Source organism: Nuphar pumila, chromosome 2, assembly GCF_984573655.1.
Source record: "Nuphar pumila chromosome 2, dmNupPumi1.hap1.1, whole genome shotgun sequence".
NCBI classification, from domain to species: Eukaryota; Viridiplantae; Streptophyta; class Magnoliopsida; order Nymphaeales; family Nymphaeaceae; genus Nuphar; species Nuphar pumila.
Window position 1 is genome coordinate 11,083,784 of NC_143250.1, and position 15,429 is coordinate 11,099,212.

The 15,429-nt window shown below is 39.1% G+C and overlaps 1 protein-coding gene across 1 annotated transcript; it reads left to right on the top strand.

The window, feature by feature from the left end:
* The first annotated feature begins 3,420 nt into the window (after nucleotides 1–3,420).
* On the top strand, nucleotides 3,421–11,019 carry LOC149844743 (uncharacterized). Its single transcript, XM_089986133.1, has 2 exons — nucleotides 3,421–7,049; nucleotides 10,631–11,019. Exons 1-2 carry the CDS (start codon nucleotides 3,620–3,622, stop codon nucleotides 11,017–11,019), a joined length of 3,819 nt encoding a protein of 1,272 aa, XP_089842259.1. The 5' UTR covers nucleotides 3,421–3,619.
* Nucleotides 11,020–15,429: the final 4,410 nt, after the last annotated feature.

Here is a 15,429-nt window from a genome sequence, read left to right on the forward strand (position 1 = left end):
CCGCCTCCATCCCCACATGAATTTTGATTTTAACCTCCATCCCCGGTCCAAACGGAACGAGGCGGGGCTCATCCTTACTTCAATTTTTTATTTTATTTATTTTCTATTTGTCCATAAAATGTATCCATGCCATAAAAAATTGGTTCAACTAATAGAAAAAAGAAAATGAACTTTTAGAGGAAATGAGAGAAAAGGACTAACAAATTTTTAAATTTCATACTTGAGATTTTGGTATAAATGTTTATGTTAAACTATTCATGGATTCTTTTGATTAACCATGACAGGGCTTAAGAGTATTTCTAAAAAAAAAAAAAATCAAAATATAGCTGTACTTTTTAGTTATGCTCAAAATTTAGGTGCCGACCCATTGGGGTAAGAAGAACCAAATGGACTCATGGTATAGATCTACGATTGTGAGGGGCTGGTAGAAGTGAAATGGCTGGTTCACCAAATTGACTAAACAAACTAAATCCAAGGAATGTTTGGCTATTTCTTGTGAAGGAATCCATCATGATGGTAGCCAATCAAGTTTCTAGGCTTCATGTGCTTGGTGTTTTTCTGCTTATTCCCTTTTTACTTTTTGTCTCTCAACCTCGTGTCGTGTCTATACCAATGTTGTCAGTATCGGTATTGGACCCGAATTGTTTGGCCACCGATTCAGCTGTATCGGCAGATACCGATACTCAAGTGAATCATTTTGTATCGACCCAAAAATAATAATAAATTATTATGTATCAATCATAACATGACACATGTTAAAACCATTAAAATAAATTTAAAATAATATATTTTGATATTTTTTACATTTATTAAAAAATAACCTATTCAGGCTTGCAGCCTATCGATTTTCTGCCTATTAAAAAATAACATTGGTCAATACGAAAACTCCATAATTTGCACAAAATCTTGTTGTCTCTCTTTTGCCTTGATCTCATCAGAACTTGGAAGTTGAGGGTGTTTAGTTTAGAAGATAAAAAAGTGGTTTTTTTTTATGGATAAGCTGAGGGTAAGCCCCATGGAATTCGAACCCGGGACCCTTACTTATGATAGTGTGATTTAACCATTCATCTATTTTATTCGACTCACAGAATGATAAAAGAGTTGTTGATTATAGTTTATGCAATTGCACAAATCTATCTCATTTGGCTTGAATGAATCTTTCCAATCTCTCTATAATCATGGAGATCAAGCTACATGCTTGAAAAATGTAACATCTCACTACAACATATAGTGATGCCAATGAATCGGATTTTAACCAACATCTGACCAATTTCAATTCTGTTCAGTTGCATTTGGTAAGCCAAAACCATATCCGATTATAATTGGATGCGGATATACTTTTGCTTTTTTTGCTACCTAATATGATAAATATCCAAATTTGATGGATATCCTAATCCATTTACATGCAAAAAAAAGGCGAATATGGTTTGAACTTTTCACCATCCGAGTCTGAATCGAAACTCAAATCCATTTAGCCAACATCCATTAGTCGAATATGGCATTGGCCACATCCGATCCAAATCCTAACTGCTAACGTCCCTAACATAGTGTGAACAGGCAAGGACAATGGATCCATGGCAACATCATACAAACAAGGTGTCAGAGACAACGTATCAACTGAAGAAAGGGTGACAATATACGACACGTCCCTCTGTCTATAGGTCATTTTAAGTGAAAGATTGTTCACTTTATTCTTGTTTTTTAATTTATAACCGCACCCGGCACGAAGACCTGGCCGTGTTGGTTCAGCATGCCATACGTAGGATCGTTGTGTCGGCAGCGTAAAACTCTGAGGCTAAGACCGCACCCCCGGGGCCTATGCTAGCGTTGGCTTGTGCAGAAGGGCGACAGCCATGGGAATAGTGAACCAGTGAGCAGCATTTTCACAGTGAAAAGGATTGGATCGTTAAGAATTTGTTTGGAAGTTAGATTTACAGCTGAGCCTAGTGAACTTGACCAAAAGCGTGTACCTGAATCATGCATGGGTCTTCTTGGTAAGTCATACAACCCAGAAGTTTAAGCCTATGTGCAGCTGGGCCCACTGATTCGTCCATGAGAAATGGTCCCACACTTTTCACATCAAGCTGGCTACTCAGAGCCAAATCCTGTGGGCCCCAAAGTCCACATGGACCTTGCACCAATTGTCAAGGCAATGATATGTACAGGATCATGAGAACCAAGACAGGACGGATAAAAGAGTAATTAAAAAAAGCAGCCTAACTTATCAGTTATTTACAATTAGCCTCTCAACATTTGGTTATTACATTTAACTGCATACACTATCTTAATATATTTCAAATACCCCTCTAAGATACCAAATGGCACTTTTGTTTTCTTTTTTACGACAGAGAAACTTGGGGTTAGGCAGACCCCTACCAGTTATACAACCATACCATTTGGGGTTTGAACTTGCAATGTCCCAACACAAGGTAACATGCACTAACTGCTCCTGCCCCGCCCCGCCAGTTGGGGACACTTGTTTTCTTTGTAATAAAACAACTCATCTGTGCCATCTTATGTCCTTCCTTTCAACAAATCAACATCGAGGCATTTTAGTGACTTTGTTTGACTAAACAAGTGTGATGAGAATATGCACACTAGGTTTTCAAGGATTTAATAACACTTTTTTTTTCGCAAAATAAGCTCCATAGATGTGTTTACTAAGAATTGATATCATGCTTTTTCCAATGAAAAAAATATAATTTTTGAGCCTTGAATTTTTTCTAAAAGGTCAAGACATTGTTTTTTCTGTAAAACTTTACCTACATGTCAGAATCGGACGATCCAAAATCCGATCCCTATAAAATCAAGCATGCCGATCACATGTGTAGTCAAATTTAAAAAAAAAACTGAAAAACCTAGTTTGTATATTTGGTTTGCATATTCTCATCACCCAATTAAAAAAACAAAATCAACTCAATGCTTTTAGGATTAAAGTATTTCATTTTGAAACATGATTCTAAAACCAGACATCTAAATATAATTAACAAACTTTTAGGTGAACTTTTGTAAATAGCTGATAAGTTGGGTTTTTTGCAAATTGCTCCCAACAAAATCTATAACTAGAGGCGTGGTTACACACAACCACTTAACCAAATGACCAAAGACATTTGGTTTTGGTAAGTTGGTCACTAAACAAACAATCACCAACAGGATGAGGGGCAAGGGAAAAAAAAGGTTTGCTCCTATTGTCTCTGCATATGATAATATAACTACATGGGGGAGCCTTTCCATTTGACTATTGTAGAACAGGTAAAGACACACCAAACTCACGGGCACCCTTTAAGGGGAATGTGTCCCTCCGCCTTTCTTACATGTCTCCATTCCCCTCTCGTGATGCGGCAGTGACACGATTTGCTTGGCCAACAGAATCCTCTGCCAGTTTGACAAATCTCTCCAAATCCAAAGTCTTCTCACACACCTCCCCTGTTTCTCTCTCAATCTCTGGCACTGCATGGATTCATATTAATGGCATCCTTTAATACGTTTTGCACTAGACGTGGAGGGTGTGCCCCTCAAGAGAAGCCTGTTGGGCCGACCATATCACTCAACTAATGCCATTCAATTCGTTTACTGCATTACCATCCTTCAAATTCTGTACTTCTAGCAAGAGGAAGAGATGGGTGTCACTAAAATGGCGGTCTTTTTGGTTCTCTTGATGCTTGTTTCTGCATGTTGTGGCAGAAGCAGTAAGCATGGTGAGAATGAGTCTGCTCTTCTTTTGGAGTTCAAGAAGGGGTTGAAAGACCCGCTTGGTGTCATGGAAGGGTGGTCTAGAGATGTTGATGTCTGCAAATGGAGAGGTGTTGAGTGTGGTGGTGATGAGAGGAGAAGGGTGGTGGGATTGAACTTATCTTCTTCTGCTATAGAAGGTGTTGTCCCACCATCAATCTCTAGGCTTCACCATTTGAGTTCCCTAGACCTCTCTTCAAACCAGCTTGGTGGAACCATACCTTCCTTCCTCTCTGAGCTCACCAATCTCACAAACCTCTTGCTGTTTTCGAACAAATTCGCTGGTTCTATTCCGAAAGAGCTCGGGAAATTGAGAAGGCTTGAGGTTCTTCGCATTGGCGACAACGACCTCTCCGGCGAGATTCCGGCGGAGCTTGGCAATTGCACCATGCTCAGATTCTTGGCCATGGCTTCTTGTTCGCTCACTGGCTCAATCCCACCTGAACTTGGTAAGCTCAAATTCTTGCAAAGGCTTGTTCTTCAATACAATATGCTGAATGGTTCTATAACAAAGGAACTTGGTGGTTGTGAAAACTTGGCTGTTTTTACTGCTTCTAACAATTCTCTGCATGGAGAAATACCTAGTGAAATGGCTAGAGGTTTCAAGAGTCTGAGTCTTCTTAATCTTGGTAATAATAGTCTCTCTGGAGAAATTCCTCCAGAGTTGGGAGAAATTTCCACATTGTTATACCTCAATTTGCTTGGCAACAGGCTAGAAGGGAAGATTCCTGAATCACTGGGGAATCTCAGTAATTTACAGACCCTTGATTTGTCTGGAAACAATTTAGTGGGTGTATTACCAGAGTCATTAGGTGGGTTGAAGAATTTGGTCTATTTGGTTCTGATGGATAATCGGCTAGAGGGTTTGCTGCCTAAAAGTTTGTGTGATGGTAACACTAGTTTAGCTTATTTGAACCTTGCCAGTAATGGATTTTATGGAAGTATACCAAAAGAGATTGGGAATTGTGTCAATCTGGTTCAGCTTGATCTTAGAGACAATGTGTTTAATGGGTCTATCCCTGTTGAAATTGGGAAGCTGTCTCAGCTCACTTATCTCCTGCTGAATAACAACAGTTTAGCAGGGACCATCCCAAGTTCAATTGGAGAGCTCACCAATCTGAAGACTCTATCTCTGTATCACAATGGCTTAATTGGTTCTATTCCACCCGAGATCGGGAAGCTTCAGGAGTTGCAGATCTTTTATGCCTATGAAAACCAACTTTCAGGAAAGATACCAATGGAGATAGGAAACTGTTCGGATTTGGAGATGGTGGACCTCTTCGGCAACCATTTGAATGACAGCATACCTGTCTCAATAGGAAATTTGAAGAAGCTGAACCTTCTTCATCTGAGACAGAATGATTTTCAAGGTGAAATTCCACCCAGCATAGGCAATTGCAGTAGCCTTCAGATACTCGATCTTGCCGATAACCACCTGTCTGGAAGGGTACCAAATACAATTGGTTCCCTTGATTCCCTTAAGTTTTTATTGCTTTATAATAATTCTCTTGAAGGTCGTCTTCCAGTTGAGTTGGGCAATTGCCGGAACCTTACAAGGGTTAATCTGTCTGCCAACAAATTCAATGACAGCATTCTTCCTCTCTGTTCTTCAAGGTATCTGCTCTCTTTTGATCTCACTAACAACAGCTTCCAGGGAAGGATACCTCCTCAATTAGGAAACTCCCAGAACCTTGAACGTCTTCGACTAGGACACAATCTTCTCACTGGGAAAATTCCTCCGGAGCTTGGAAATATCATACAGCTCTCAATGTTAGACCTCTCTGGTAACCGACTGACCGGACCGATACCAAATTCCTTGTCTAGATGCAAAAAACTTACCCACATTGACTTCAGTGCTAATCTTCTCTTTGGTGAAATCCCTTCTTGGCTTGGTACACTGACAAGTCTTGGTGATCTGAAACTCTCTTCAAACTTACTCACTGGTTCCATTCCAAACCGACTCTGCAACTGTACCAATCTCCTCACATTGTCACTTGGCAATAACAATATTTCTGGTTCCATACCTTCATGTGTCGGTAATCTAGTGTCTCTCAATGTACTTTCCCTTGAGTCCAACCAGCTTACTGGTCCAATCCCATCCTCGATCAGATACTGTGAGAAACTCTTTGATTTGAGGTTGGCACATAATAGCCTTGATAGAGTCGTTCCTGCTGAACTGGGTTCTCTGCAAAATTTGCAAAGCATGTTAGATCTTAGCTACAACAGATTTTCAGGTGAGATACCTCCATCCCTTGGTGGTTTATCAAAATTAGAAGTGTTGAATCTCTCTCACAATGTTTTGGAAGGAAGACTACCTAAAGAGCTTGGTGACATGATGAGTTTGGTTGTCCTAAACTTGTCATACAATCATTTTCAAGGTGAGCTATATCCATCTTTGTCAAGGTGGCCTCAGTCATCTTTCTTAGAAAATGCAGGCCTTTGTGGATTACCCTTAGCTCTATGTGCACCTAGCACCAGCTCGTTACCCAATAGTACAGCTAGATTTTCCAAGTCTTGGGTCCTAGCTATCAGCCTGCTCTGCACTTTGATTCTGGCTCTCATTTTGGTTGTTACCATATTGATGCATCTACGAAGTCGGGATCGATGCTTAAGTCGCCGCCGGTTGTTTTCTTCATATGATTACTACTACTGTGACTCTTCGAGGCCTGCAAGCCGATCACAGAAGAAGGGTGTGCTAAAGCGTAAATGGACCTTTGAGGAGATAATGGAAGCAACAGACAATCTGAGTGAAGATTGCGTGATTGGTTCAGGTGGATCAGGGACTATTTACAAGGCTCCGATGCCGGATGGGCAGGTCTTGGCAGTGAAAAAGATCGTTACGAGCAAAGATGAAGAAGCTACATTGAAGGACAAGAGCTTCATTAGAGAATTACAGACATTGGGAAGGATAAGGCACAGACACTTGGTGAAGCTAATGGGCTTCTGCGTGCGCAACGGTGCTAATTATCTGATTTATGAGTACATGGAAAGTGGAAGCTTGTGGGATTGGCTTCATTCAGACTTGAAGAAGAAGAAGGAGAAAAAGACGTTATCGTGGGAAGCAAGGTTCAGGATTGCAGTTGGGCTGGCCAAGGGAGTGGAATATTTGCACCATGACTGTGTGCCTAGGATTGTACACAGGGATATAAAATCTGGCAATGTATTGCTTGATGCAGATGGTGAAGCACATTTGGGTGATTTTGGGTTGGCCAAGATGCTGGTTGATGAGTCTAGTTCAGGCATGTCATCATCTTCCTTAGTTAATGGAGACTCTACAAGCACATTATTTGCAGGGTCTTATGGCTACATTGCTCCAGGTATGCATTTTTTACTTTCTCTTATTCATATCATAGCCATCCATCTTAATGCATTGATCATTTGAAGCATTAGCTTCACATACTTTTGCTTATCTTGATCCTCTAAATGGGAGGGCCCATATCATCAAACACCAACAGACTTGCTCTGAGTGTCTGATTTGCGCAAAAAAGGGCCTTTAGCGGCAGTCATTACCACTGCTAAAGGCTGTTTTCACGTCTCTATGTGCACGCTGTTGGATTGCGCCTGCGTGTTCGCCTTCAAGGGTGTATGGAGATACATCGTACTCCTCTAAATGTGTACAAGTAGTTGCAATGCTTTAATCACATTGGCCAATTTTTACAGAAGCACATGTACATTTATATGTGCACTTTGTGCTGCTTATCACTGTGCCAAGGTAAGCTAGTTAAGTCTTGAGGGGACCATTTACCTGAAAATTTTACAACCCATATTTGCTACTCTGTGAGGTTTTGTCTTTGCATGAAATGTAGGTGCTCAACATAGGTACAACCATCTTGGTTTTATAGGCTAAGGGTATAAAGTTGGAAGCTGTATACTTGGTGGTCTTGAAAATCACTGCCCATAAAGGAATACTGCCCTTAGAAAGTAAGAATGTGCTATTGAATTATTGACAAACTCACGAAGTAACCAAGTCTTGCAATAGGTTCATTTTTTAGTGTTACCAAAAGGTGCAAAGTCTATTCTCCATAATTTTCTCAAAAGCAAAAAAGTGTAGCTTTCACCAGATTTAGTGCTTTGTAGTAGCACAGTATTGAAGTGAATCCTGTAAGAGAGAGAGAGAGAGAGTCACGGGTATAAGGTATTCAAGTGGGTGTCTTTTTGTCAAAGCTAGATGCGGCTTCCAATGTTGAGGATTGGACCATAAGCCTCAGTTGGATTGGATGGATGGGTTCCAGAACTGGATCCATATTAAACATATCGGGATTTGAATCTGGATCCAGGCTAGCTCCTCCATAGCTGATACGTGTTTCTCTGTACCATGTTTTAGGTGGATCCAGCAATGGAAAAACATAGTCACAAATTTTGTTCTCGGATATTCTCGGGAAAAGAATATCTTGGGAGATTTCAAAAAAAAAGAGTTTTTCTTGGGAAAATTTTGAGAAAATCTCGATAAGTTGAATATATATATATATATATATATATATATATATATAGAGAGAGAGAGAGAGAGAGAGAGAGAGAGAGAGAGAGAGAGAGAGAGTTGAAAATGGTGGTGGGCAGGAGCAAGATGAAGACGGTGGAAACTCTTCTTGTGGCAACCCCATGGAATGAGGTGTATTGTGGGTGAATGGTTACCCTAATGCAAAAAGATTTTTTTATAGTAAAAATTGCTCCATCCAGTTGGAGGAATTTTTTTTATCAAAAATCAAACTTTTTTGGATTTTTTTTTTTTTAGAAAATTTTCTCTCTTTTGAAATGGTTGAAAAAGTTACCATTTTTTATTTTTTACTTGCATTTTTCTACGATTTTCTCACTTCCAAATGTGCCTTTCATGTTGCATACTGTTTCCTGTAACAGAGCTGGTCTTTCGTAAACGTCACCCCGACGTTGAAAAATATTTTCTAAAACCACTTGATATTTCATAAACACTGTTCACCTTATTTTCCAAATCAGCCTATGTTATATAATATTTTCCTAAATGCCCCTTTGCCCAATCCAAACTCTCTCTCTCTCTCTCTCTCTCTATATATATATATATATATATATATATATATATACTCACCACCATTTTCAAATCTCTCTCTCTTGGGCATGGTCAAACCACCTCTATGAGAAGGGGCTGATCGACCCTCTCTCTCTCTCTCTCTCTCTCTTCCTCTCTGTTTTTTTTTCACATTTTTTCACTGTTTTTCCCATGCTACACAAACAAACAAAAACTTTTCATTTATAAGAGTTATCATATCAAAACTTCTCAAGCAAAATTTTCTTTTCCAGCAAATTTTTTTTTCCATGAGAGTTTTTTTTTGCTTTCAAAAGTGGCACTAATGTGTAATGGACTATTTGAATAATCTCATATGGAAGGGAGTTGGAGGGAGGGCCCTTTCATCTGTTATAAAAGTAGAGTGCATACTAACGGTTGCAATAAGCCTTTTCCCAAGGTGCCATGCCTGCCCGGCAGCATTAAATGCTGTTTTTTTTTATATTTACACGGAGAAACCACCCATAAGATCATAGACCTGGCCGTGTTGGCTTTGCCTGTCATACTTAGAGTCTTTGTCTTGGCAACCTAAAACTCCATGGGCTTACTACCCCTTGCCCCTTGGGAGTCTTCACGCTTCAGCTTGTGCAAGGGATGATGACGCCCATGGGATTTGAACCTAGATCACCTACCAAGCTGCTTAGGCTCCATCCCATTATGCTAAACCCCTTTCGGGCAAATTAAATGCTGCTTACCATGCATCAACTGTTATACGAAAAAAATCAAGGAAATCATGCTATCTAAAGATGGCGTGTATTTCTTGCATTTTTCAAAAATTTGCGATAAAATCATGAAATATTCATTTTTAGCAATATTTTCAATGTATAGTGTTTTTTTCTGTTATATCTCGGTTTGTGATTATCTCCTTTTTTTCACGATAAATTCAATATATTGGTGAGGTTTGTGACTGGAAAAACACATTTAGAAATCATACATACGCATTTGGGTCCAATACAGACCCGTGTCCTTTTAGGCAATACACAAAATGAAACTGGATCCTAATCAGACCCCATTATATATAATCCTTCATTTGATTTTTTTGGTGCCTATGTTGGTCTTATTCCCTTAAAGTACTTACAAATCTTTTTCTCTTTCTTTTCTACTTTTTCTCCTTTTGGATATTCTAATCATCATGATGTAAACTCCCATTTTGGAATTCAAATCCCACCATATTTGCCCCAAAGGGGTTGGGGCCTTGGCTGGTAGAGCCAGTGTGATCAGATCTTCGTGTTGAATGTGGTTTCTTCGGGTTATAAATATAAAAAAACCCACCATATTTGCCCCAAAGGGGGTTGGCTTAGTGGGGGTGGGCCTTGGCTGCTAGAGCCAAGGTGACCAGGCCTTCGTGTTGGATGGGGTTTCTTCGGGTTATAAATCCAAAAAAAAAAAACCCACCATATTTGTGGAAAACTTAACTGGTCTTTTTTTATCTTATGGTAAATCTCCAAACATAGGAATGCATTGTTTTTTTTATTTTTATTTGGAAGCTTACTCTAATTTTGAAAAGGTCCTTTCTTCTTCTTTTTTTGTATCTCTAGGGTTTCCTGTTATTTTCCACTTCTTTAACTACACCTTCTTTTGGACATGGACAAGCATTCAACTAAAAGTACTTGTGCACGTATGAAGCATTTTCTGTTAATATAAGTAATGTTTTTTATGATAGATATATTCCTGAGTGCTTAAAATATGCCTCTTTGATATGGATAAGGATAATCGCCCTAATCAACTGCCACACTTAAGAAACGACCGTTCATCTAGAAGATGGACGGCCTCAGTGGTAGCATCATGGTAACAATGTATAGAATATGCTAGTTAAATTTGGTTTTCTTGTTCTAATCTTGTTATGTTTTTCTGCTCTTCTAGAATATGCATATTCAATGAAGGCAACAGAGAAGAGTGATGTATACAGCATGGGGATTGTCCTGATGGAGTTGGTATGTGGGAGAATGCCAACTGATGCAAGGTTTGGTGAAGGCGTGGACATGGTCAAGTGGGTTGAGAGGTGTGTTAGTACTGGTAGCAGCAGCAGCCCTCGACGTGATGATGTGCTGGATCAGTCCTTGAAGTCCTTAGTCCAAGCTGATCTGGACGCCGCGTTTGATCTGTTAGACATTGCTATCGAATGTGCCCGAACTAACCCGGCCGAGCGGCCCACAGCCAGGCAAGTCTCAGACAGGTTACTGCATATAGTTAGGCGGCATAGGACCACCCCCAACTGCACCAAAAGGGTGTCTGCTACCAACTACGATTGACCCCCTCCTTTTAGTTGGTTTGGTTTGGTTTGTTTTGGTTTTTGCTTATCATTTTGGGTTTTGTCTTTATAGTTGTATTATTCCTCTTTGGGGGATTGTTTTACTCTCTTTTGTTATGTGACCAATTCCATCAAATACACATAAGAATGACGTTGGTTAGTTGCTTCTTTAAGTTCATTGATGCATAAAAATGCACAATGCTTTTGGTTGACCTTCTCTTGTATATGTTATGGTCCTTGGTGCTGACTCTCTTGTAAAGATACAAACCGTCTACCACATCCATTTCAAAACAATCTCTCTCTCTGTGTGTGTGTGTGTGTGTGTGCGCGCGCGAGAGTGTGTGTGTGTGCGAGTGTGCGTGGGAGCCCCTAGCTTAAGCAATTTCTTAACAATAAGTATAATTTTGCTTCTGGCTTTATAGGTTTTAAATTGTAGTTTATCTAATTGGAACTTGATAGCAGCAAAAACTAAAGGACAAATGAGGCATTTTTTGAACAGTGCAAGTAAGATGAAATGGCTAGAGGGTGAAGGAAGTGTGTTGGCTTTGAAAACCTTGAGCTGCACTAAGTGGTTGAACATTTGGTGGGGGTGGGTAGTAGTATCCTGGAATCTTCTTTTCCACATTTATTATTTTGTTTTATCATAAAAACCAAAACAAAAACAAAATTAAAGAGAAGCACATTAAAAAAAAAAGACATAGGACAAGATTTTATTCAAAGGGTTGTTGAGGCTAAGGGCATGTTATTGACTCCAACATGGCTACTTACTAGTTACTACAATATTTTAAGACTAAAAAGAAAATGCTGACTATGAGACTAATACTTTCATAACCTAAGCCCCAAAGGGGTTTGGCCTAGTGGGATGGGACCTAGGCCACTAGGCAGGTGCTTATAGGTGTCACCCCTTGTGCGAGTCGAAGCGTAGTGACTCCTTGGAGGCAAGGGGTAAGTTCATAGAGTTTTATGCTGTCAGGACAACGATTGTAAGTGCGCCCAACAAAGGCAATGTGACTAGGTCTCTAGGGCTTCACAGGGGTCTTGGCTTCTAGACGGGCAGTCAAAGTTCGATTTTCATAAGTGTCGTCCCTCTGTGCAAGGCAATACGTAGCATAGGCCCCAGGAGCAGGTGTCCTAGCCTTGGAGTTTTACGTTGCTGGCACAACAACCATAGGTATGGTAGGCTGAGCCAGCGCCACCATGTCTTTGTGTCGGGTGTGGTTTTTTCGGGTTATAAATCCAAAAAAATACTTTCATAACCTGTTTATAATACTGGATAGACTTCACATTATATGTAGTGACGCTGCAGGGTGGGCATGCAGCGACCTGCCTGACAGCCACCCATCCTGGTATTTCTCGAGATGAGTGTGGTGTGCATCTTGAGAAATGTTGAGATGGATGGTGATCAGCAGTACTGCTGCCTAAAAAATTACCTCTACTGGGTAACCTAATCTTAGTTATTAGTCCTAATCATGAAATTGCCTTTTAGCCCTTCCCTAATGATATAATTCACTCCAGGGGGTCGTCTGATAGAAGCAGCTACTGCACATCATCTTGTGTTGGGACGTTGCAGGTTCAAAACCCAATGGTATAGTTGTATAACAGGTAAGGGTCTGCCTAACCCCAGCTTGCCTTTCAAAAAAAATGAATGTCATGGACAGCTTAGAAATTTTGTTTGACTAAATTAAGGTCATGTATGGATCTAGAACTGGTTTTGGCTTTACTGCAAACACGAAAAACGTAGAGGGTTAAATGTAATAAATGAAAGTTATGAGGTTCCTTGGTGAATAAATGAATAGGTCAGGTGTCTGCTTATAAATTTCTCTAATACGAACTCCACAAATGTAAGGCTCTCTATTGTTGGTCGACTGAAATTGATGTTGTTCCATGGCGTTATATGATTATTTGCTTGCCTTTTTACTTTTTTTTTTTTTATATTTACATGGAGAAGTTTTGGGATGAAGGCGTAGTTGTTGTTGTATATTTACATGGAGAAACCAACCCCAAGACCTAGCCACGCTGGCTTTGCCTGCTGTACTTATGATCGCCGTCATGGCAGCATAAAACTCTTTGAGCTTACCCCTTGTCTCCAGGGAGTCGCCACGCTTCGGCTTGCGTAAGCGGTGACGACCATGGGATTTGAACCTAGGCTACCTGCCTAGCGGCCTAAGTCTCATCCCACTATGCCAAAAGCAAAATCATATTAATGTTGGTAATCGCCCTAATCGGATGGTTAAGACCGTAAAATCTATGTCCACCCTCCCTATCTCTAAAGCAGGTAAAGGCATTTAAGGTGCAAGTCTTCAAAGCCTCAACTATAACCATTTATATTAGGGGTGTGAATGGGTTGGACTCTGGCTGGATTTTGTCACATCTGAATCTAGATCTAAATACAAAAAGTCGATCCGAATCCGAATCAGATCTGATGAGGTAAAGTTAAATATGAATCCAAAATATATGTAGTAATAATAGATCATGAAAAAATGAAACAAAAACAAGCTATTTACATGTAAAAAATGCAACCAGATCAGATTTTGATTTGGACCAATTTAAATCCAAAACCAAAAGTGATCAGATTGAATAGATCCGAATTTGATCTGAATGCAGATTCTGATTTTACTTAAAAGATCCAAATCCAAAAATAAGAAGTCAAACTCGATCTGATATCCAACCATATCTGATTTGTATACAACCCTAATTTAAAAGTCATAATTTACAGTCATGAATGCAATTATAATATATCCAAATGAGAAACCCAAATTCAAAACAACTGATGCTCTTATAATGCCAGAGCTTTAGCCTTTGCTTAGCAGGGGTGTCAATGGGTCGGTTTGATCCGGATGTGACCCATACCAAACCCTATAGGGTCAAGTTTTGATGATAAATAAGGTCTAATTAGGATCCGGGTCGGACCTGTAGGGTCCCATTAATATATGGAGTTGAGTATGGTTTGTGAAATTGTATACCAGGCCTGAGCCCGACCCGACTTCCGACTAAGATTCGCAAAAATTCAATGTAAAAAGGAAAAAAATATTATGTTAACAGGTATGGTTCAGGTTTGGTTCATGTAATTCTTATAGGATCTGAATATAGTTTTTCTTACGGTGGGTTCGATTGAACCTGGGTCTAACACCTAAACTAGATTTGGGTCTGATTTTACTTGAGTCTGAGCCAAACCCGACCCCTTGACATTGCTGAGCTACGTGGGGGACAGGGCTAGCTTGGTCATGCACAAAAGCATATGTTTGACCTTCATTGACACGTGAAACACTCGTAACACATACAAATAACATTTCAGTATTTTTAGCAAAACTCCTTCTTTATTATTGATTTGCAAAATAGTTTCTGCCTTATGAGATTTTGCAAATTGTTACCCAACATTTGCACCATTAGTGCAAAGTAGTCCTTCGTGAAGCCAACCACGGTTAGGCATTAATCATGGTTATATATTAACAAAAATGACCATTATACCTTTTGACATGTGTTCTAACTTTTTGCAAATCAATCCTTACTTTATTTCATTTTTTTTTGCAAAATGGTGTTAGATGAGGGCAGAGTAGTTATTTTTTACTCACTTTTTGCAAATTAGTGCCTGCCATATTCGGGTTTTGCAAAATATTCCTCTTTTGAGGCCAAAACCATTAATTTGTCTACCAACGGTTGTTAACCTCAAGGACTAATTTTAAAGCAAAGACCAATTTGAAAAATCTCATAAGGTAGGTATTACTTTGTAAATCTCCAATAAAGATGGGACTATTTTGAAAAAAACTCTATTTTTAATAAAATTTGTTGGTTCTTTTTAAGGGTAATGAATAAGAATCACTGAAATATGAGAGCCAATGTGTGAAGTGTAATTTTTTTCATGGATTCTTTGTTCTTTTCTCTTGAATCTGACCATACAGCTGCATGCTTATAAGAACCCGCTCTTGAATCCTCCAATTTTGATGTATAGATGAGATTTTTTGAAGGCTTTAAAATTAATGGCTCAAAATCTTCATAAATATTCAAGCATTCAAAAATCATATTTTTCATCTAATCCAATCCTTTATTTCTAGCAAATTCACCATGCAGAGCACATCCACATGGTTGGATTTGCAAAAAAAACTGTTGAAAATGCCCATATTTCTAGTTCTCATATTTCAGTTTTCATATTTTAGTGACTCAAATAATAATATTGGCTACTAATGAAGGTAAATAACTAATGAATTTCTTTAAAATTTTGCAAATTTTTTGTAGATTAAATGTTACAGATGATGTGGTCTACATGGTTTGTTCAATAGGAAATTTGTTTTGAATAACATTATTATAATCATGACAAGTATTTAGGTTTTTAAAGAGTTAAAAAAATCAATGGCCCACAATGTGCCAAAATTTCATAATTCAAAAATATTTTTACATTAAAAAAGCAGAATCC